Here is a 24,992-nt window from a genome sequence, read left to right as displayed (position 1 = left end):
GGGGAACTACCCTGGTGATATTTTAAATTAATCAGCTTGATTAAATATTCTAAAATACATAATAATGTTCACCCATAATTTATTGCTGATATTTCCTGTCATTCTTGGTTGTTTTATCAGTCGTGTACCTTTGTGCTAGGGTTCATAGTTGCCAATTTCTGACTGTTTAATGGATTAATGCTAAATATTTCAGTGTTTGAGTGGATAACACAGGGGCACACCCAGCTTCCCTAGCCCACTCTTTGGTCCCAATTTCCAATTCTTATTCATTCAATAAATATAAACTGAGCACTTAAAAAAATGGTTTCTTTGTAGGTCATACTTTTGGGTAAAATGTTTTTATTCTGAAAACATGTTATTTTTCAGGATACTTCTATTCTGAAAAAAATGTTGTCTTGAATAGAGAGCTCAGGAGTTACACTGAAATACTACAAAATTTAGAGCACTTAATTTTTTCTTATTATATTCTCAGTTCAACTATATTTATATGAAGCAATGTGTAGAAAGCAGTCCTATAGTACCTATTCAGCAGGAATGGCTGGATCACATGTTAATGTTGATACCCGATTCTTTAAAGGAAGGGAAAGAAAGAGAAGAACTCATGAAAAGTCTCATAAATGAGGTGTCAAATGACTTTGAAAAAAGCATGAAGAGGTATCTGGGTAAGTAGCATTGAACACATGCCAAGCTTCTTTTACTTTTGTTCTCCACCCCTCCAATCAAAAGTAGAAATATGAATAATGAACATCTATGTGTTTAGCTATATGTATTTCTTAGATGTTATTTTAATTTAAAGTTTTTATTTTGAGGGGCGCTGGGTTGGCTCAGTTGGTAGAGCATGTGACTCTTGATCCTGGGGTTATAGGTTCGAGCCCCATGTTGGGCGTAGAGATTACTTTAAAAAAATGAAATCTACTTCAAAAAAAGTTTTTATTTTGAGCTTATTATCTAGTCGAAATCTTTGTTAAGTCAAGGGACTTTTTAATTTTTATGTGCTTATTTGCTAATAGCTTTTTGATTTGTCTCTTTGTCTTTATTGCTGTAGTTATACTGTTTACAGAATTATAAAAATATTACTGTATTTAGGGAGATTTATTAGGGATTTAACATTTGCAATTTTTATTGGAATAAGTTTTCTTAAGTGGAGTTTGAGTAGATAGGATGCAAAAAGCTAAAAACTTAAAGCTTTACTGTATCTGAATTCACACACAAATAACCAAAATAGTACCAAGAACTTGATTTTTTTTCAAATAAAGGAATTTTTTCTTCTACTCATTTTAATGCTCAATAAGCTATATTATCCAATATCAGAAGTTAGAAACTTTTGTTTGAGTAGGACTTGCAAGGGTTTTCAAAAAATATTAATACATATATGTATTTTAGTGAGGAGTGTTCTCGTGAAACCTCCAGTTAAATGGCTTGAAGATGAAGGAGGCCCTTTACCTAAATCCCCTGAGTGAGTAAATTACTATTATTATTTAAAGATTTATTTATTTATTTTAGAGAGAGAGAGTACATGAGTAGGGGGAGGAGCAGAGGGGGAGAGAGAGAGAGAATCCCAAGCAGACTCCCTGCCCAGCACAGGGCTCAATGCAGTGCCATTCCCACCACCTTGAGATCATGACCCCAGCCTAAATCAAGAGTCGGAGGCTCAACCGACTGAGACACCCAGGCACCCCAGTAAATTATCTTAAAAACAGAATAGCATCTAGGTTTTGATAACAGATTGAAAATAAGCTGATCTCACATTTAAATCTAGAATTGTGAAGCTCAAAGGTGTTTTTAATACATCTGAAAAATAGCACTACTGTTTTTTTGTTTTTGTTTTTTTTCCTGAACATATCCTTGCTCTGAACTTGTCTATTTGCTGCTTACACAATTAGGGGAACCTTTACTCATGTATAGGTCAACTTGGCCTTAAGTAAGCTTTGGTGTGTGCCAGGCAGATTTCTTCATCCCTTCTCCCCAGTCCCAAGGACTGAGTTCGTTGACCTCTACCAAGGTGACTGAGCCAGAGCACAGTGAAGTTAGCGGGCACATCCACCTGGCCCATCAGTCTGCCTTACCCACAAGTGGTCTCTGTCCTCTGAAGATAATGCACTTGATCTTGATGCATTTTTATTACATGCATGTCTCCTAAAGCTTCCATTGCTGACCATATTTTCCTCTTCTCTTGCTTTATACTAATTCCATGTCATAACTATTATTTCCGAAACTTTAGAGCATATTGTGTGAATACTGCTTGATACAGTGTTTTGCTTTTCCAGAGGACTGGATTATTCTAATCCTTGGCATTCTAGCTACATGCAGACAAGAAATCAAATATCAGCTAATTTGCACATTGTTCATCCAACTATGAAAATATTGCTGGATCTTGGTTATACGACGTTTTCCAATTCGGTTTTGCTAGATTTAACAGGGATTAGGTAAAATCTCATATTTATTAACTAACATTTAAGATTTTAATGTCTCCTGCTTGAGTCTTTTTATTTTGACTGTATACATTTTAAAACTGATAAGTCTTGAGAACTTTTCTTTAGATTAGAAGAATTTTTAATTTATCTTATTTTTAAAGAGTTGTGTATTAAGACCAATATTTATCATTTGTTTTAAATCATTTTAATTTTTCTCATAAATAGAGCTAAAGGGCCAATTGATTGTGAATCACTGAAAAATGATCTATCAATACAAGCTAGAAAGGCAGAAGAGACGATAATGAAGAATTTTTAGATTAGAAGAATTTTTAATTTATCTTATTTTTAAAGAATTGTGTATTAAGACCAATATTTATCATTTGTTTTAAATCATTTTTATTTTTCTCATAAATAGAGCTAAAGGGCCAATTGATTGTGAATCACTGAAAAATGATCTATCAATACAAGCTAGAAAGGCAGAAGAGAAGATAATGAACACATGGTATCCAAAGGTTATAAATCTTTTTACCAAGAAGGAAACTCTAGAAGCCATCAAACCTGAAAAACTGGATGCATTTTATAACTGTGTTTCCACACTAATGTCAAATCAGGTAAATATGTTCTATATATCTTAAATAATAATGTTAATAAAATTAGTTTATATTTTACTTTATTATTTTTTAAGTTTTTATTTAAATTCCAGTTAGTTAACATACAGTGTAATATTAGTTTCAGGTGAACAATATAGTGATTCAGCACTTCCATACATCACCCGGTGCTCATCAGGACAAGTGCCCTCCTTAATCCCTATCACCTATTTAACCCATTCTCCTACTCCCCTACCCTCTTTAACCATCAGTTTATTCTCTGTAGTTATGAGTCTGTTTCTTGGTTTGCCTCTCTCTCTCTTTTTCCTGGAACTTTGCTCTTTTGTTTTGTTTCTTAAATTCCACATATGAGTGAAATTGTATGGTATCTGCGTTTCTCTGACTGACTTATTTCACTTAACATTATACTGTCTATGGGGCGCCTGGGTGGCACAGCGGTTGAGCGTCTGCCTTCGGCTCAGGGCGTGATCCCGGCATTATGGGATCGAGCCCCACATCAGGCTCCTCCGCTATGAGCCTGCTTCTCCTTCTCCCACTCCCCCTGCTTGTGTTCCCTCTCTCGCTGGCTGTCTCTATCTCTGTTGAATAAATAAATAAAATCTTTAAAAAAAAAACCATTATACTATCTCCATCTAGGTCATTGCAAATGGCAAGATTTCATCCTTTTTTATGGCTGAGTAATATTCCATTATATATATATTCTGTTATACACACACACACACACACACACACACATACACCCCACATTGTCTTTATCCTTTTATCTATCTATGGACACTTAGGCTGCTTCCATAATTTGACTATTGTAGATAATGCTGCTCTAAACATCAGGGTGCATGTATCCCTTTAAATTAGTATTTTTGTATTCTTTGGGTAAATGCCTAGTAGTGCAATTTCTGGATTGTAAGGTAGTTCTATTTTTAACTTTTTGAGGAACCCCCATACTGCTTTCCACAGTGGCTGCACCAGTTTGCATTCCCACCAACAATGCAAGATGGTTCCCCTTTCTCCACATCCTCCCCAACAACTGTTGTTTGTGTTGTTGATTTTAGCCATTCTGACAAGTGTGAGGTGATGTCTCATTGTAGTTTTGATTTGTAGTTCCCTGATGATCAGTGATGTTGAGCATCTTTTCATATGTCTGTTAGTCATCTGTATGTCTTCTTTGGAAAAAGAAACCCATTTCTTAATTGGATTATTCATTTTTGGGGCATTGAGTTTAAAACTGATGTTTTGGTTTATTATTTTAAATAAAATTCTATTTAGACATAGTGCTAGGTAATTATTTTGAAATAAGTTAAGAAAAATATTTTTACCATAATTTTATTTAAATTAGTTTAGCATAAAAATACTTCATTTCTGAAGCAATATCTGAAACAATCTAAAATAAAAAGAAAGAGTCTAGAAGTATGTGTCAATATTATGAGTGATTACTGGGCTTATGCTTAAAGGCTATCAACTAATTATCCATAGCTTTATTGGAGAATATTAACAAAGGACTATCCTAGTAAATATATTTTTGAACGTATGAAATCCCAAGTTGGTTGATTCTCATTTTTTTCTCAATAAAATCTTGGTTTGAAATGGAATTGATCATCTTTAAAGAAAATATTAATTTTTATTAATTTTGTATTTATGGGCTCCTCAAATTTTTACTATTGTAGAAATACAATTCTATAAAAATAGTTTTGAATAAAAACTTTCCCTTTCGGAAAGTATCTCCAAAGATTCCATAAATTTTTCAATGTATCTGTTAAAGGACACATTTAATATCTAGTATATAACCCTATAATTAATATACATGGTTTCCTTTTTACTTTTATCCTCTTAAGAGGACTATGATTATTTGATAAGAAGTAGAGATGAGGAATATTTTGAAAATGGTTTTAGATCTTATTTATCTGGTTGGCTAAATTTCCAATAGCTGGTTCCACATAAATACGCATTATTCAGGGGCACTTGGCTGCCTCAGTTGGTTGAGCATCCTTTGCTTGGTTTCAGCTCACGTCATGATCTCAGGGTTGTGAGGTGGAGCCCTGGGTCCAGCTCTGCGCTCAGTGTGGAGTCTGCTTGAGATTCTCTCTCCCTTTGCTCTTCCCCCTCACTAAAATAAATAAAATCTTTAAAAAAAACCCAACGCATTATTCATACTTTGGTAACTCACTGGGCACATTTCTAAGTTTCAGTGGCTTCACACTCACCTAGTAATGTGCTGGAAATCCGGCTTTGGGGATGGGGGAGAAAAGCCCTAATTTGTAGTGTTTGCCAATTTCCTGGTGTAAATATTCCCACCATGGTGATTTTCAGGCATCCAACGGTTTAGTAACTGCCTCATAGAAGTCTTGAATATTTAACAGTTGACACTAGGAGATAGCTGTAGCATACCACTACCTCATGTGCATGTCCCCTCGTAACACCCTCACCCTCAGGCGTCTGGCCTCTCCTCCCATTAGTCTTCACCGTGGTGTTTAGTTTCCTAACGTGTTTTCTGTACCAGGGAAAGAATTACTAAAGAATGTGGAAAACTCTAGTTGCCATATTAAGATTGTTGATGTTCTATAAAAAATATAAAGTTTGTATATATTGTTCTATTTATTATTTTAGACCAAATTTAGTAGGAACATATTGTGCTGAATGAAGATAATTTTGAGGACTAAATGGACTGATAGAATGGCTTAATTACAGGTAATAGCTCACTGATTGTGAACTAAAGGTTAAAGGTTGAATTTGTATATTCTAAAGTAATAATTTATGATATCATGCAGCTAAAGGATTTCTTAAAGAGAACTGTAGAAGTATTTGTGAAACTCTTTGACCAAGAAGACCAACGTGGGCTGCCAATATTTAAGATGGAACTGACATTTGATGATGATAAAATGGAATTTTATCCTACCTTTCAAGATTTGGAAGATGTTGTTTTGGGTTTGGTAGAGCGGATAACCGAAGCTCTACAGGTATTCTGCCATCCTTATCCACTGGGTTTCTTTACATGGGTCTCTTTCAAAATTTTAAATGGATTTGAAACTATAAAGTGGACATGTACATAAAATGTTATAACTCTGTTTTATTTCTATCCTCCAAGTTATTTTAAGTTAGAAAGTGCTTTCTCTTTGATAAAGTTCCCTGGCTAGGAATGATGTTTTCCTTCTTAGAACTTTTATTACGGTTAGGATTTGATATTTATGTGCCCATTTCATCTTCCCTACATAGTTGTGAGCTTCTTAAGGACAAGATCCATGTCATGTTTGTTTTCTCTACTTTCTAATATAATCACTTAGACATTATAGTTATTCAATAAATACTTGTTGAATGATAGAAAACAAACTCAACTTAATTTTTATATTAGACTACAAACTATATAATTTTATTTTATTTTATTATTTTTTAAAATTTTATTTTTAAGTAATCTCTACACCCAATGTGGGGCTCAAACTCCCAAACCCCAAGATCAAGAGTTGCATGCTCTACTGACTGAGCCAGCCAGGTGCCCCAAACTATACAATTTTAAATCATGATTTTGCATCAGGTTATCTTTTTTTGGACCATTAAAATCTGAAAAGATTGTTTAAAAATATTGTATAAGATCTATGTATAGACCAACTGCACAGATAATTATTTCATTAATTGTCATTTTAATTTTTGTTAGAATGTCCAAACGGTTCCCTCTTGGCTATCAGGAACTTCACCAGCTGTAAATCTTGACACACAACTTCCTGAACACGTGTTACAGTGGGCTCTTACTACACTGAAGTTCGCAGTACATCATAACTTAGAGGGTGCAAGAAAACATTATGAGACGTACGGTATATACCACTTATATAATATTACACCTTTTATCATAAAAGAATACCGTTTTTATTTTTGCTGGAATTGGTCAAGTATTGGTTGTCTGGGGCTGTCATGAAAAAAGCAGGAAGAGCCAGAAGTCAGCATTGGTGTGGCTTTTGGCAGAATCAAAGATCAAAACCAAGAAACTTGAATTCTGTTGTTTAGCCCGAAGGGTGAATGTTAACAGGAGCAAAAAAGTAGAGTAATAAAGCAAAAAAGTAGAGAGAAGAGATGTTGGAATAAGGAGAAAGCTAAATCAAGGTTTAAAATAAGATAATTTTGAAGGATAGTTTTGAAGAGACTGCATCTCAGTTCTACAGTCTCCTCAAGTGTGTATGGGGTCAGGATAGTTATTTCACATTCTCTTAATCAAAACCTTCTATTAACTGGCTTATCTGTACCTCTAAGTTATTGTAAGATCATTACATACACTATTATCTTTATCTTAAAATGCCACGTTTAACCTGGTTTGCTTGTTAAGTCTATTTTATTCTATTCCTATAGATATATGTTAATTCTCTATTAATAATATTTAATGGAATACTCTACTTCTTTCCATGATCATATCAAAAAGCGCTTTATCTTTTTGAATGGGTCTTATTATTGAGATTTAAATTAGATTATTAATTTTTAGTTGAAAAATACAATTGGCTTCTTGATGGGACTGCAGATGAGATGATAGAGACTTTTCAGGCCGAAGAACATACTTTTGATGAATACACAGAGGTAAATGGTAATTCTGTTTTTCATTAATGCCTTTGACTTTCTTTTTTTTAATTAGGGCCTTTTTTCTGGAATTAAATGCTTCAATTAAAGTTAATAGAATTTCTTATTCAGAATATCATTTTAGTAAGCCTGTAGGTTCACCAAATAATTACTTTAGTGATTCATTTACTTATTCATTGCTTCAACAATCACATTCAGACATGTAGCAAGATTTTGGTGACATAAAGATAAATGATACATACACATTGTCCTCAGTAGCATATATTTGGCCTAGAAGCCAGACATAGGAGTGACAACTATGACATGTGGAGATAAGTACTGGAATGGAAATGTGCACTAAGTGTTTTGGAAGCAAAGAAGAGGGAATGATTGTTTCTGCTTTGGAAGATTGGTGAAGGTTTCTCGAAGAAGTGAAAAGTGAGCTAGACTTTGAAGTAGATGTTTACTGGTGGAGAAGAGAGGGAATGTAACATGAACAAAGACCAAAAGGGTTTAGGGGTGTCAAATGAACCAACACAGCTGTAGAACAGGTAACATAGGAACGCAGTACATGGCAGATTTAGAATATGTAGTTGGAAATGTTAAGTGGGAGCCACGTGGTACAATTTTAGGGTATCTTTGCTCAAGAGTTTTACTTTGTTTTGAAGATTTTTAGCTGTGCAAGTAATATACTTGGATCTGAATTTTAAATGCTTTTTAAAAATTTTTTTTTAAATTTTAAGTTTATAGGAAGATTTTTCAGTCTTGCCTCAGAAATAATGCTTTTGCCTCAGTGGGTTAATTACCCTATGGTGCGTTTGGATTGTGAAGATTTGAAGATAGGCCTAACAAACAAAGTGAAAACCCTTGCAAACATATTATTAAACGACATAGCTTCAAAACATAGAAAAGAAAATGAAAGGTAAGTAGAAGTAATTGCTAAACCCAGAATTAATGTGCTAAAAGAAATATTTTGCTAATAATAACTCTTGTTTAAAATATGAGGAGTGGGGTGCCTGGGTGGCGCAGTCGTTAAGCGGCTGCCTTAGGCTCAGGGCGGGATCCCGGCATTCTGGGATCGAGCCTGACATCAGGCTCCTCTGCTAGGAGCCTGCTTCTTCTTCTCCCACTCCCCCTGCTTGTGTTCCCTCTCTGCTGGCTGTCCCTGTCAAATAAATAAATAAAATCTTTAAAAAAAAATATGAGGAGCATCTGGCTGGCTCAGTTACTTGACTCTTCATCTCGGGGTTGTGAGTTCGATCCCCACGTTGGGTGTAGAGATAACTTTAAGTAAGTAAGTAAATAAGTAAATAAACTAATTTAAAAAATTTTTTTAAAAGATTAAAATGTAAGTACTCACAACTTTCTCTTCATAGCTGCCTCCTTTTTTAAAAAAATATTTTATTTATTTATTTTTGTGAGAGAGAGAATGCCAGAGAGCGGTAGTGGTGTGGGGGGCAGAGGGAGAAGCATACTCCCTGATGCGCAGGGAGCCAGATGTGGGATTCGATCCCAAGACTCTGGGATCATGACCTGAGCCAAAGGCAGAGGCTTAACCAACTGAGCCACCCAGGCACCCCTCATAGCTGCCTCCTAAGGAGTTTCCTTTGTAGTCCCAACGATCTGGTTTTTGTTTGATACTGTTTGAGAGTTATTTTGAGGCAACCCAGAATTTTTTTAAAAAGTAATTGAAATAAACCAGTGTTTGAATACAGGTTGCATGAAAATGGAGAGACTATAGACTTTCAATGATATTGGGAAGATCTGGGATTGCTCCTGACCCCAGTATTTACTTGTTGTGTCACCCAGCTTATTTTCGTCATCTGTAAAATAGAGACAGCAGTGATGACTTTGCAGAGTGGCTGTAAAATTGGATTCACAAACCGGTGGCCTGCTATCTGAATAGGTCATGCAGCTATTTTTATTTGTTTCATGCTGTGTTTTATTTTGTTTAAACACATTTTGAATTGGCTACCAACATTTCAAAATTAGGAGATTTTACACACACACACACACACACACACATACACACACACACACTCTCCAGATCTACTTTTCTTGAAAAAGTGGGAAGACTGTGCCATGTTGGGCCTTCAGTGGTAAACAGAGCTGAGAAGCAGTTTTCATCTTACAAAGGGAATGTGTCCTTTGGTTTGTTCACCCACTGCTCAAGGAACTCATCATCCAACTCATTTAACTTATTTATTGCCTGTCTGGCCCCCAAAGAATCTTAGTTTGTAACTTCTGTGAAGATTAAAACCAATATATACAAAGCACTAAGCACAGTGCCTGGAACACGGAACTCAATCCGTGTTAGCTAGTATGTTTGTTTTCCCAGAAGCAATGTGAGAAAATCATGTGCTTTGGAAACAGAAAGACCTGGATTTGAATCCTGGCTCTGTGATGAACTGGTTCTGTGACTCTAGGCAAGTTACTTCATTTCTCTGAGCCTCAGTTTCCTGCTATGCCAGCCATAAAAAACAACACCCTCCTTGCAGGACTAATGTTAGGGTCACAGATAACATTTGTAAAGCAGCTGGTACAATGCAGGGCATGGAATAGGTGCCCAATTAAGGGAGCTATCACATCAATAAATATTTTTAAATGAATAAAAAATAGATGGCTGTCAAAAAGTCAAATATTGTCAGGCATACTTTGTACCAATCATACTACTATACAAAAAGATATCAAAGATGGCAAAGCATCCATTTCTAACAATCCCATTGAGTAAGAGCAATGACGATGCCGTAATCAAAAAATGATTTATGTTTAACATGACTTTTTTTGGTATTTACTTTTGGAGTATGTGTGACTTTTCTGGAAAATTCTGTTACTTCCAACAAAATAACTTTATCTTACTATAAACGCATGACATAAGAGCAGCTGAAAAGTTGTCCAGATTCCTCTATCTAGTTCATTCTTTAATTCTTTTCTAATTCCATACTTGAAATAGATAACACCAAAAGGAGGAAATGTGTGCCATTAAGTAAAGTACAATTTATTAAAAAGTTAATAATCATTAAAGAGCAGTTTGCTTGCTCACAGTTTGGTTTGACATCTGCTTTGGCCACCTTGCTGTCAATCATTTTGCTTGCCTCCTTGTCTTTTGCTGTAATGTCTCTCCCCAAGGGACTTGATTCTGCTTTAGCAAGAAGAAAGTGCCCCCATAGGATCACCTGTCTTTTTGTCATTATCCACTCTAATGCATCCCTCCTAAATTTTTGATAATCAAGAATGAACTATCAAGCCCTCCACGGTCTAATTCCTCCTCACCTTTCCAGCTTCATGTGATGTCCCCTTCTTTGTATTCATATTGGCCTGCTTGCCATTCCTCAGTACACTTCTATATCACACTGCGTAACTGTGTGTTCAAGAGAGTTAAAGAGATCTGTAGAAAAAAAATTTTTTTAATATACGATAACTTCCACATGAAAATGTTACCTCAATTTTGTAGATTTTGTAGATGTAAGATGTACGCTGAGTTATATCAGATAAGTTGTCCTTAAATGTTTTAAGACATCTTAGTGACTTAATATTTTGAGGCTATCACAGTTCATATTTTATAATAATCATAATAACACACATGTATTGAGTATGATATGGCATTGATTACCATAACTATAGTGAAGCAGAGTATTATGTCAGTATTTGCAGTGAATTTGAAGCAATTAAAGAGCATGCATTAAAAGCCCCTGAGACAACAGAAGAGATGATGGACCTGATATCTTATGTAGAAAAAGCCCGGACTACAGGGATTCAAGAGTTGGTTTTACAGATCAAGGTAAGAATCTTTAATTTACATGTTTTAAATTAGTTTCTTTTTTTTGTGAAATATGACAAACATATTGAAAATGTGTAGAACATATAAACAAATAGTTATAAAGTGCCCACCTATATTGCCATGACCAAAGTTAAGAAACAGGATATTTCCTGTACCCTTGAATCCCTCTGCATGTGACTTTCTGATCATAACTGCTTCTCTCCCTCTCTCCCCTAGAGGTTTCGCCGTGGTTTCTACAGTAATCTCACATTTTTATTCTTTAGTCCCACCAACTATGTGTGCATCCTCAAACAACATGGGCTTAAAAATTTTTCCTTCTTTTATAATTTCCACATTTAGTAGTACGCCTATGCCTTCCCCAGCACAAGATTATGTATCCATTCATCTACATTGTACTCTAATTCTTTGTTTAAAATGTGAAATATAACACACATACCCCAAATTGCATAAAACATAAATTGTACAATTTAAAATATTATAAAGTAAACAGCCCATAATTATCACCCAGGGAAGAAATAGAACCTTATCAACATACTAGAAGCTCATCACAGTCTGCTGTTTTTCCTGGATGTGAATGCTATCCTGACTTTCATAGTAATTACTTTCTTGCACTTTCGTAGAGTTTTACCATCTAAATATGCATTCCTAATCAATATAACTAATTATTGTCTCATTTAGATCTTTATATAAATAGAGTCATACTGTTTCTATTCTTTTGCATCTTGTCGACATTATGTTAGTAATGCCATTGTTTCTTTATTTTCATTGCTGTCTTATATTCACTATTATATAACCATACATTAATTTATTATTTTAGTTTTATTGTTCTGGATATTTGGTTTGTTTCTACTTTTGCTATTAATAACAATGTTGCTGGGAACATTTCTGTACATGTATCCTGGTGTATATATTCATGCATTTCTCCCAGGTATTATAACATATATTTATTTTCACCTTTACTAGCTAAGGCAAAACTCTTTCCTAAAGTAGTTCCAATTTTATACTCCTATCAGCAGTGTCTAAGAGTCCCATTATTTTACACTGTTACTTATGCTTGCTATTGTGAGAAATTTTAAATTTGTCAGGCTGTTCTCTTACCTATAGAGAACAAACTGATGGTTACCAAGAGGCGAGTAGGTGAGGGGGTGAATGAAATAGATGATGGGTATTAAGGAGTGCACTTGTGATGAGCACAGGGTGATGTATGGAAGTGCTGAATTAGTGTATTGTACACCTGAAACTAATATTGCATTGTATGCTAACTAACTGGAATTTAAATAAAAACTTTTAAAAAAAGAAAAAAGAAAAAAATTTCTGTTCTGTTGGGTGGAAATCATTATATTTTTAATTTGCATTTTCTTGAAAACAAATGAATTTGGACACTTTTCATATGATTTTTAAAAATAATTTTTGTATTGTGAACGTAACATATAACAAGAGAAAAGTAGGAGGTACAGAAAAACATTAAGCTGACCAAAAACATGGAACATGTTCCTTCTTAATAGAAAACTTAGTACCATATTTTTGACTTAAGATTGGATCACAAACAAAAAAAAAGATTGCATCATAAACATGTTTGACTTAAGACTGAAACATATATGAAACACAAAAATGTACTTTTGAATATTTAAACTTACAGGTTTAGGTGTAGATGTGTCAAGAATATGTGAATTATTTAACCACTCACTGTTGTATATTTAAGATGCCTCCCATTTTTATTTTTTAATTTATTTTTTAAAATTTATTTTCAAGGTGCCTCCAGTTCTTTTTAAAATTTAAATTCAATTAATTAACATATAATATATTATTAGTTTCAGAGGTAGAGTTCAGTGATTCATCAGTCTTTTTTTTCTTCATTGCTTTTTATTTCTGTAAATAATATTTAGGGAAGTATATTGATAGACATTCCTCTAAGTTTGTCATTAGCAATATGTCTAATGTCTTCACAAATGCTGTCTCCCACATAGAGGGACTAATTGTAAGATCGAGGCTGTCATTGACCTAAACACAGATATCTTCTAAGCTGAAAGATTTCTTGTTTTATTTGGAATCTCATATGTTCCATTTTGCATTTGAACACTGTATGTTGTATTTCCCCGTTAAACTACAAGTATATGATTATAATTATGAAAAAAATAGTATATGAATACTGGGGTAGTTCAAAATAACAGATGCTTCAGATATTCCCATATTAACAAGTGGGGAAAAGAATAACCCCTATTTGAAGTCTTCAGAAACACTAGTGTTTCATCAGTTGCATAAAACACCCAGGGCTCATTACATCATGTGCCCTCTATAATGCCTATCACCCAGTTACCCCATCCCATCACCACCCTTCCCTCCAGAAATCTTAGTTTGTTTCCTATGACTAAGAGTCTCTTATGGTTTGTTTCCCTGTCTGATTTTATCTTGTTCTATTTTTCCCTCCTTCCCCTATGATCCTCTGTTTTGTTTCTTAAATTCCACGTATGAGTGAGATCATATGATAATTTTCTCTCTGATTGACTTATTTTGCTTAGCATAATAACCTCCAGTTCCATCCACATTGTTGCAAATACGAGATTTCATTTCTTTGATGGCTGAATAGTATTCCGTTGTATATATATACCACATCTTCTTTATCCATTCATCTGTCGATGGACATCTGGGCTCTTTCCATAGTTCGGCTATTGTGGACATTGCTGCTATGAATGTTGGGGTGTATGTGCCCCTTCTAATCACTATGTTTGTATCCTTTAGATAAATACCTAGTAGTGAAATTGCTGGGTCATTGAGTAGCTCTATTTTCAACTTTTTAAGGAGCCCTCATACTGTTTTCCAGAGTGGCTGTACCAACTTGCATTCCCACCACCAGTGTAAGAGGGTTCCTCTCTCCGCATCCTCACCAACAACTGTTGTTTCCTGTGTTGTTCGTTTTAGCCATTCTGACTGGTGTGAGGTGGTATCGCATCGTGGTTTTGATTTGTATTTCCCTGATGACAAGTGATATTGAGCATTTTTTCATGTCTGTTGGCCATTTGGATGTCTTCTTTGCAGAAATGTCTGTTCATGTCTTCTGACCATTTCTTGATTGAATTATTTGTTCTTTGGGTGTTGAGTTTTTTTATAGGTTTTGGATACTAGCCCTTTGTCTGATAAGTCATTTGCAAGTATTCTCTCCCCATTCTGTCGGTTGTCTTTTGTCAACTGTTTCCTTTGCTTTTTATGTTGATGAAGTCCCAATAGTTCACTTTTGCTTTTGTTTCCCTTAACTTTGGAGACATGTCTAGCAAGAATTTGCTGTAGCCGAGGTCACAGAGGTTGCTGCCTGTGTTCTCCTCTAGGATTTTGATGGATTCCTGTCTCACATTTAGGTATTTCATCCATTTTGAGTCTGTTTTTGTATATGGTATGAGAAAGTGGTCCAGTTTCATTCTTCTGGATGTGGTTGCCCAATTTTCCCAACGCCATTTGTTGAAGAGACTGTCTTTTTTCCATTGGATATTCTTTCCTGCTTTGCCGAAGATTTGTTGACCATAGAATTGAGGGTCCATTTCTGGGTTCTCTATTCTGTTCCATTGATCTATGTGTCTGTTTTTGTGCCAGTAACATACTCTCTTGATGATTAGAGCTTTGAAATAGAGCTTGAAGTCTGGAATTCTGATGCCATCAGCTTTGTTTTTCTTTATCAACATTCCTTTGGCTATTTGGGGTCTTTTCTGGTCCCTACAAATTTTAGTATTATTTGTTCTGGTTCTGTGAAGAAAGTTGATGGTATTTTGATGGGGATTGCATTGAATGTGTAGATGCTCTAAGTAGCATAGACATTTTCACAATATTTGTTCTTTCAATCCATGAGCATGGAACGTTTTTTCATTTCTATGTGTCTTCCTCAATTTCTTTCATGAGTATTCTATAGTTTTCTGAGTAAAGATCCTTTGCCTCTTCGCTTAGGTTTATTCCTAGATATCTTATGGTTTTGGTGCAATAGTAAATGGGATTGCCTCCTTAATTTCTCTTTCTTCTGTCTCATTGTTAGTGCATATAAATGCAACTGACTTCTGTGCATTGATTTTATATCCTGCCACTTGGCTGAATTCCTGCATGAGTTCTTGCAATTTTGGAGTGGAGTCTTTTGGGTTTTCCATATAGAGTATCATGTTGTCTGCAAAGAGTGAGAGTTTGACTTCTTTGCTGATTTGGATGCCTTTTATATCTTTTTGTTGTCTGATTGCTGAGGCTAGGACTTCTAGTACTATGTTGAATAGCAGTGGTGACAGTGGACATCCCAGCTGTGTTCCTGACCTTAGGGGAAACGCTCTCAGTTTTTCCCCATTGAGAATGATATTTGCTGTGGGCTTGTCATAGATGGCTTTTATGATATTGAGATATGTTCCCTCTACCCCTACACTGTGAAAAGTTTTAATCAAGAAAGGATGCTGTATTTTGTCAAATGTTTTTTCTGCGCCTTTTGAGAGGATTATATGGCTCTGTAAGAGGCTTTTGTTTTGTTTTGTTTTTGTTTTTTTTCTTTTTTAAAATTGTGATAAAATACACATAACAAAATTTTTTAAGTGTGCTGTTCAGTATAGTAGTTTTGAAGATGTTATTGATAAGTATCCTTTTTCTTTTACTCTAATTTATTTTAACTTTTTAATGGTGTTTTTTGATGAAGAGAAATTCTTGATTTTAATGCAGTTAAATGGAGCAATGTTCCCCCCTCTTTTATTTGTTTATTTACTTATTTATTTTTTAATTTTTTCCCCTGAAAAGCTTCTCTTGGCCTTTTGGATAGAAACAGGAATTTATTTGCCAGGAAGGATGATCCCATTGTACTCCTACTGGGACCAACGCATGGCCTCCTTTTTGCTGATTCTGTGTTTCGTCCCATTGCAGCCTGCCCTCTGCTGCTTTTCTGTGATGCTGAAACCTGGTCTACCCAGCACCACATAGAAGTCCAGGCCATAGATACCAATGCTTGGGTCATATTTGATTCCCAGATCAATGTGCTCCTGGATCCCAAAGCCAAAGTTTCCAGTATCAGAGAAGATATTTTTTCTTAACTCATACTGTTGCACCTTTAGACCTTTCTCCAGATTTCTTCTGCCTTGGCCCCCGGGACTGTGCAGCGGAGGGCAGTCTTTTCATTTCTCCTGATACCAAAGGATCTAACCACGTATCTAGCTTTGGAGAACATGGCGGGAGGGAGGTCTGGCCTGTGAACTGCTCCAGCACCTTGGCTGTCTGGGTCAGTCTGTCTCCACTCTCCCCACACAGTGTTGAGGCAGAGCTTGTGGATGAAAAATTCCTGCATGGGGTTCTCCTTTTCACCTTGATCTGCTATGGTGGAGAACAGGAAGAGTCCCCCTCCCCCTTTTTTTAGAGAAGGAGGGGGTTTTAGATATATTTAGATCTATTTTCAGGTACTTAATATCTTTTAATGTTACAGTAAATGATATCTTTAGATTTTTAAATCTTTTCTTTATTACTTCAATACAGAAATATAATTATTTATAAAATAATTATTAGACTTTATTTTTTAGAATAGCTTTAGATTTATATAAAATCTAGTACAGAGAGCTCCCATACTACATAGCCCGCATCACCCTGCCACACACACACTCAATTTACTCATTATTAGCATCTCACATTAGTATGGTACATCTTTTAGAATTAATAAACCAGTACTGATATATTGTTAACTAAAGTCCACAGGTTATTCAATTTTTCTTAGTTTTTACTTAATGTCCTTTTTCTGTTTCAGGAGCCTATCTTAGACACCTATCTTATATCTAGTAGTGTCTTAGACACCTATCTTATATCTAGTTGTGTCTTCTTAGGCTCCTCTTGGCTCTGACAATTTCTCAGATTCGTTTTGTTTTGTTTTATTTATTTATTTATTTATTTATTTTTATTTATTTTTTTTTTAAAGATTTTATTTATTTATTTGACAGAGATAGAGACAGCCAGCGAGAGAGGGAACACAAGCAGGGGGAGTGGGAGAGGAAGAAGCAGGCTCATAGCAGAGGAGCCTGATGTGGGGCTCGATCCCACAACGCCGGGATCACGCCCTGAGCCGAAGGCAGACGCTTAACCGCTGTGCCACCCAGGCGCCCCTGTTTTTTTTATTTTTAAGTAGGTTCCACACCCAACATGGGGCTTGAACTCATAACCCTGTGATCAAGTGTTGTGTTTCGTGCTCTACCAACTGAGCCAGCCAGGCTCCCCCTCTTTTGTTTTGCTTTTAATGACATTGATTGTGTTGAGAAGTGTGGGTCAGGTATAGCAGAGGGTAGCCCTGTGTTGGATTCATCTGATGTTTTTCTCATGATTAGATTGAAGTGGTGGGCTTTCTGAAGGTGGATCACAAAGGTAAATGCCATTTTCGTCACATCATATCAGGGGTACATATTATCAACATGACTCTCCACTATTGATGTTGACCTTAATCACCAGTCTGAAGTAGTGTTTATTAGGTCTCTCCACTCTTTTCTCTCCCTTTCCATAATGTCCTCTCTGGAAGGAAGTCACTATTTGCAGCCCACACTTCAGAACTGGGGAGTTAACATTCTCCTAGATTGGAGTAGCTACATGATTTATTTGGAATTCTTCTCATGGGAGATTTGTCTCCTTCTCCCCTTATTAATTTATTCAATTACTTATTTATATCACTATGGAATTATGGATATTTATTTTATACTTTGTGCTATAATGTAAAATTTATTGTTATATATAAATTAATATCTATCACTAAATTTTTCTTAATTTTTGAAATTTCTTTTTTCTTTAAAAACCTTAACTTTAAAAATTTTGTATATTGGGGTGCTTGGGTGGCTCAGTCGGTTAATTGGCCGACTCTTGATTTTGGCTCAGGTCATGATCTCAGGGTCCTGGGATCAAGCCCTGCATGGTCAGGCTCTGTGCTCAGCAGGGAGTCCGCTTGAGGATTTCTGTCCCTCTCCCACTGCCCCTCCCCCCATCGTGTGTGTGTGTGTGTGTGTGTGTGTGTGTGTGCGCGCGCGCGCGCGCGCACGCTCTCTCTTAAATAAATACATAAATCTTTAAAAAAATAAAAATGTTATGTATTTTTTATTTCTCTTCATTGTAATAATTTATCTGAAGATTTTTTTTGGAATGTCTTCATATACCATCATATAAATTACAAATAGAGTTTTAGTTCTGTCCTCATAAACATGACACGTTTTCAAGACTTTGTTTAGAGTATTAGAAATTGTTGGTTCTTCTCTTTTCCATAATGTCTTAGTTTTTCTACATGGTGTATTATATCTGGAGTTTCTTTTGTAGGAATCCAAACGCCGAATGAGTTACTTTTTAGATGTTTTCCTATTTTCTGAAGAAGACTTAGCTTTAAATTCAGCTATCCTTATGTGGCCTAGCAAAATTAATCCCATCTTTGATGAAAATGATGAGGTAAATATCTCTTTCAGTATAAATTTTTGTATTCTTTTATTTAAGCACATTTAATTGATCTACCTTTAAAAACTAACTTTATGTGTCAATATGAGTTTGGGGCTAGTAACATTTATGGCCCTGAAGGTTAAGAACAGGCTGTGAGGCTTAATATAGGGTCTGGTAAGAAGTAGGACTGACATTAAAGAAGTAAGAACAGTCATAGATTGGTTAATAGTAGTAAGTACAGCCTTCGGTGCTTTGCATTTGGTAATTCATTTAATACCTGCAGAAATCCCAGGTGCTCCTGTTTCCCCCATTTCATAGACGAGAAAAGTGAGTCTCAGTAACTGACCCAGTAACAGAGAGAAAAGAAGTAGCAGATTCGGAATTTTATATCAGATTGAATATACTTTAGATTTGGAAAAGTTCTAGTGTAAACCAGCTGCTCCTAAAGTGGGAAGTGAGATGGTCTAATAATGAAAAAGCACGTAAGTCAGATAAATGAAAGTTCTAGTGCAGATTTTGGCTTTTATGACTTTGTGACATTGGACGTGCCTCTTGATTTCTATAAGCCTAAATTTCTTCATCTCTGAATTGAGAATAATAATAATATAATAATAATAATAACTGTGCTAATGTAGGTAAGATATTGGGTAGTTCTTGACGCATGGCAATGTTCTCAGTAAGTGGTAGCTTCTATGTTATCCCAGCATCTGTTAAATAAAGTATCTAATTAATATATAAGAACCGTCACCGAGACTTCAGAGAGCTAGGAAAATTTTTCTGGGTGGTTTATTATTCTCCGCATTTTTATATTATATTATAATATTTTATATTAGTGTTTCATTTTTGTACTCATTTTTACTTCTGTGTTTTTTATTGCCATACAAAGCATTCAGAATTCTGACTTGATAAGTTTCCTTTGTAACGAAATAATTAACTTGATCAAATTGTCTCTTAAAAAGCTCATTGAGAATGCTAAACATAAAAAAGAAAATGAACTAATTGCCAAGAGAGAGAAACTGATTTTGGAAATAGAAAAGGAATCACGGCGCATGGAAGAGTTCACAGAATTTGCAGAATTGGACCACATGCAACAGGTATGATAAACACAGAAGAGAATAGCTATGCCCGGCCTGTAGATTAATCCAGGACGTATTTGCATACATTTAAAAATATAGAAAAACATATGCATGCTGTGGCAAAGAGGGGTCTGACTCTTAGGTGTGGAACTGGTACTATTTATGTGATCTTTCTTGTGACTTAGTTTTCTATCTGTAAAATAGATGGATCCATATCTTTTGCTCTATATCATAGTAGTGTTGTGAAGTTGATATTTAAAGTTGCAGTGTAAATGCAAGGACACAGCCCATGCAGTGTCACATAATCTTATTTTTATAACATCACTTGGCTATTTCTTGAGATAAAAAATTATTTGCTTTCAGTATGTGGCAGATGTAAGGCAACTACAAAAACGTATTCAGGAATCAGAGGAAGCAGTTCAGTTTATTAATAAAGAAGAGGAACTTTTCAAATGGGAATTGACAAAATATCCTGAACTGGATAAATTAAAAGTGAACATTGAGCCCTATCAGAAGTTTTTTAATCTTGTTCTGAAATGGCAACGAACAGAAAAACGGTAATTTCTGGTAATGCAATAAAAATTAAACAAATGATGTATCGGAATTTGTAAAACGTATAGTGATCTTTGATGTTGTTGTTGGCTAAGTGTTTGGAAGTAGGACATATTCATCCATTTGAATGAGAACCAAGTGTCCTCCAGGAGAAAGGCCAACTGGTGCTAAGGTAGCACCTGACCTTACTAATATGATACTAAAGTCTCACTTGGGTTTTCCGGAGCTAATTCACTTTTTTATGCAATGAATGAAGTTAACTAATATTTTGGGAGTCCAATCTGCATTTCATTTGGCTACTCTTAGTCATCCATTTATTGCCTGATACATATTTTAGCATGTGCAGCATGGCTGAGATGATGGTGTTAGTCTTATTTCTCTACCATCAGCTCTACCTGTGTGATTAAGAAAAACTGTTAACTGTTCTTATAAAATGAGGAGTCTAGCCTAAAGAATCTCTAAGTCCCCCCATGCACTCCAGAAGTTTCCGAGTTTAATATTTTGTCTTTCAATTCAGGTGGATGGATGGAGGGTTTTTGGACCTTAATGGGGAAAGTATGGAAGCTGATGTGGATGAATTTTCCCGAGAAATGTTTAAGACACTGAAATTTTTCCAAATGAAGCAAAAGAAGGAATTACAAGAAAAAAGAAAGGCAGCAAAAAGGCGATCTCTGGGAGAAGAGAGACTTGAAGAAGAACCAAAGGAGAATCCTACTATTACTATGTGTTCCACAGTAATGGAGCAGATAAAAGTTTTTAAGGTATGAACACATTTAATGACATTTTAGAAAGCCCTGGTAGGAGCTATTTACATCATCCAGTGCTAATGAAGAAAAATAGGAAGATTTGGAAGCAAAACCAAAGCTGATTCTGAAAAACTTCATCTACTACTAAATCCATGCTTCATTCTTTGCTCATAAAGTCATCGAAATCAATCCCTTTGTAGAACAATGCATGGCAAATAGTCAAGCCTAGCATGACTAGCGACAATGATACAAAGAAGGTAAAAAATGACTAGTGCAGACCAGTCAGCCTATCCAAGGGCAAGCACACAGGGTAACAGTTAGTTGGGAAAGCTTTGAAGTCACGCCACTTAGGTTTGTATCACAATGCCGTGCTTGGTAGTGGCAGATCTTGGGCAGGCTCTTTAGCTTCCCGGGCTTCAGTCATTTTTATGAGAGGATAGTAACTGTTTTTGTGACAGTGAATACAGCCTCCAACTAGGGCCCTAGGCAGCAGTGGCATTGGTTCCAGCGGCAGTGCCAAGTATCCACTGTTGGCATGCTCAGAGTACAAATTCGAATGGGATTTTGAGCATTGTGCCTGTCTGTGCTGAGCGCACTCAGAGATTTCATGAGCTGCCTGAAATTTTTTTAAAGAAACTGCTTAAAATTATTTTCAATATTTAATATACTTGTGTGGCTTAAAAAATAAAAAAATATATATCTGAGGGGCACGTGAGTGGCTCAGTCAGTTAAGCCTCTGACTCTTGACCTCAATTCAGGTCTTGATTTCAGGGTTCTGAGTTCAAGCTCCACGTTGGGCGTGGAGCCTACTTAAAAAAAAAAAAACCATTTATCTGGAAAGTCTCCTTCCCATGTTTCTCATCCGTATAACTCAGGTTATCAATGTTATGACTTTCACGTGTATACTTCCAGAGTTTTGTCACACATATAACAATGTGAATATATATTCTAATTCTTTCATCTTTCTACATAAAATATAGTGTACTGTATGTATTATTTCCCCCCTTTGTTTTGATTACTTTGAGACTTTTCTCATGTCTTTTTTTTGCACCTATATAATATTATATATTGGTGTTAGATTTCATGTGTGTGAAGGTAAATTCCAGAACAGTAAATGCCAGGTTAAAATCTATAGTCAAATTACCTTACCTGGGGGCTCTACCTATTTAAAATCTTACCACTCACAACAAGAGAATATCCTGAGACTTGGGTTTTTGCTAATCTGCTAGAGAATTTTCATTTCTCTTATTACATAAAGTGTTAAGCATATTTGTTTTTATTTAAGAATATTTTGTATTTCTTTGTGAACTATTTGGTCTTATCATTGTCTATTTGTCTATTGAATTATTAGTCTTTTTCTTACTGATTTCTAGGACATAATATGTATTAATATTTATATTTCTATGTTAATATTAATTATATCAATAGTTCTAGGACATATTAATTTCCTAGGACATTATAAGTATATGTAACACATATATATTAGAGAGACTAGGCTTTGTCTATGATGTGTTTTGCAAATATTTATTTGTTTTTTGATTTCATCATGGCTCTTGCCTGACAGAAACCTTTTTTTTTTTTTTTAAGATTTTATTTACTGTGGGGCGCCTGGGTGGTTCAGTCATTAAGCATCTGCCTTCGTCTTGGGTCATGATCCCAGGGTCCTGGGATTGAGCCCCGCATCAGTCTCCCTGCTCTGCGGGAAGCCTGCTTCTCCCTCTCCCACTCCCCCTGCTTGTGTTCCCTCTCTTACTGTGTCTCTCTGTCAAATAAATAAAATCTTTTATTTATTTGTTTATTTATTAGAGAGAGAGAGCATGAGCAAGGGAAGGGGCAGAGGGGGAGGGAGAGAGGAGGGAGAGAAAGAATCTCAAGTAGACTGTCTGCTGAGTGCAGAGCCCTACTTGGGGCTGGATCTCACAACCCTGAGATCATCAATAAGTCTATTATTTGCTCTCTGTATTTTAGTATATGTGCTGCCGAAGTGAGCACAATAATGAATTTTTAATAATTTGAGAGTATGTCCTTTCTACTTTTTAGGTGTTAATAATTCATTTATTTAACAAATACTTATTGAGTGCCTGTTATGTTATATCAAGTTCTGATGAATGCTGGGGAATATGGGTAAGCAAAAACACATGATGATGATAACAAATGGAAGATTAAAAACTTAGTCCTTACTAATCAAAAAGAAAAGTTGGATAATCTATGATCCTCTAATCTTAAAAAAAAATTATTAAATTATTATTTGCAAAAAATGAAACATGACAGTCATATAAATATAAAAATAAACATGTATCAAATATTTTATTCTATTTATTAATTAATGAGAGAACCAGTTAGGTGGTAAATCTGGTTCAAAGAGCAGTTGAGGAGCTGAGTATTTATGGGCAATTTAATAAAGGAATGTTAGATTGTTAGTGTTGATATAAAACTGGTTAATGTCACACAGAACAATAAACCATAACATTTGGAGTTACCTTTTTAATTTAACAGAAAGTACTTGCATCTCTACTGAACAAAAATCTACAAGTTGTAATTTTACAAAGTCTGGGACAAGGAGTAATAAACAGTGAGTTGAATAAAATACAGTCTTTAAATAGTTACATTTTCCTTAGGTGGCCCTGTACCTGGGATGACACTGAAAGGACACACCACATACCTTTTTTTTTTTTTTTGCGTTTTCCCCCTAAGTTTTAAATTTTATCAGCATCAGTTGTGAAACCAGTGCCCTATAATATGGTGCTGGAAACAAGGTTGGGTAATGTTGGTTGATTGCTTTTGACTTGAAAAAAATATATTTTTATATACTTATAATTTTATCATTAGCTTACTGTTTTTTCTTTGTTACTAGCTTGTATTTTTTCAATAAATTTATTGAGATATAATTCACATATTATAACATTCACCCTTTAAAGCGTACAGTTCAATGGCTTTTTAGAATATTCACAGTTTTGCAATCATTACCACTATCTAATTTTAGAACATCTTCATCACTCCAGAAAGTAAGCCCTTAACTATTTTTTTTTAAGATTTTATTTATTTATTTGAGAGAGAGACAGAGGGAGACAAAGCACGAACAGAGGGGAGAGGGACAAGCAGGCTCCCTGCTGAGCTGGGAGCCTGACGTGGGGCTCAATCTCAGGACCCTGGGACCATGACCCAAGCCAAAGCCAGTTGCTTAACCAACTGAGCCACCCGGGGGCCCCAGGCCCTTAACTATTAACAGTCATTCCCATTTCCTTCTCCTCCCAGACCACGGCAACTACTAATCTCCTTTCTGTCTCTATGAATTTATCTATCCTAGACATTTCATATAAATGGAATCATGTTGTATGTAGTCTTCACAACTGGCTTCTTTCACTTAGCATATGTTTTCAAGGTTCTTCAATGTTGTAATATATATCATACTTCACTCTTTTTTATTGATGAATGATACTCTATTGTATAGATATATCACATTTTGTTTATCCATTCATCACTTGATGAACATTTGTATTGCTTTCACTTTTTAGCTCTTACGAATAATGCCACTATGAATATTCATGTATAAGGTTTTGTGCAGACATATGTTTCACTTCTCTTGAGTATATACTGAGGAGTGGAATTGCAGGCTTACATGGTGGTTCTATGTTTAACTTTATAAGGAACTGTCACACTGTTTTCCAAAGTGGCTGCACTATTTTACATTCCCATCAACAATGCATGGGGGTTCCAATTTGTCCACAACCTTGTCAACACTTGTTATTGTCTGTCTTTTGGAGTATAGCCATCCCAATGAGTATGAAGTGGTATCTCATTGCGGTTTTGATTTATATTTACTAATTAATTTACCTAATGACTAATGATATTGAGCATCTTTTCATGTACTTATTGATCATTTG

The 24,992-nt window shown here is 35.3% G+C and overlaps 1 protein-coding gene and 1 pseudogene across 2 annotated transcripts in view; one reads left to right on the top strand and one right to left on the bottom strand.

Moving 5' to 3' along the window:
* Window positions 1-24,992, top strand: part of DNAH12 (dynein axonemal heavy chain 12) — a 192,987-nt gene that overhangs the window by 19,677 nt on the left and 148,318 nt on the right. The window contains exons 5-17 of one of the 2 annotated variants that reach the window (XM_034658502.1): window positions 473-662; window positions 1,384-1,456; window positions 2,268-2,426; window positions 2,830-3,025; window positions 5,788-5,976; window positions 6,669-6,825; window positions 7,485-7,576; window positions 8,299-8,477; window positions 11,201-11,336; window positions 18,621-18,746; window positions 19,694-19,828; window positions 20,174-20,367; window positions 20,880-21,123. In XM_034658502.1, the coding sequence (XP_034514393.1) occupies window positions 473-662; window positions 1,384-1,456; window positions 2,268-2,426; window positions 2,830-3,025; window positions 5,788-5,976; window positions 6,669-6,825; window positions 7,485-7,576; window positions 8,299-8,477; window positions 11,201-11,336; window positions 18,621-18,746; window positions 19,694-19,828; window positions 20,174-20,367; window positions 20,880-21,123 (2,070 nt within the window). Of the gene's footprint in view, window positions 1-472; window positions 663-1,383; window positions 1,457-2,267; window positions 2,427-2,829; window positions 3,026-5,787; window positions 5,977-6,668; window positions 6,826-7,484; window positions 7,577-8,298; window positions 8,478-11,200; window positions 11,337-18,620; window positions 18,747-19,693; window positions 19,829-20,173; window positions 20,368-20,879; window positions 21,124-24,992 lie in introns of those variants that run through there. The other variant, XM_034658503.1, reaches the window with a different exon arrangement.
* On the bottom strand, window positions 16,121-22,153 carry LOC105239969 (annotated as a pseudogene).

Source organism: Ailuropoda melanoleuca, chromosome 4 (genome assembly GCF_002007445.2).
Source record: "Ailuropoda melanoleuca isolate Jingjing chromosome 4, ASM200744v2, whole genome shotgun sequence".
NCBI classification, from domain to species: domain Eukaryota; kingdom Metazoa; phylum Chordata; class Mammalia; order Carnivora; family Ursidae; genus Ailuropoda; species Ailuropoda melanoleuca.
The sequence above is the reverse complement of the archived record's forward strand: the minus strand, read 5'-3'. Positions and strand labels throughout refer to the sequence as shown.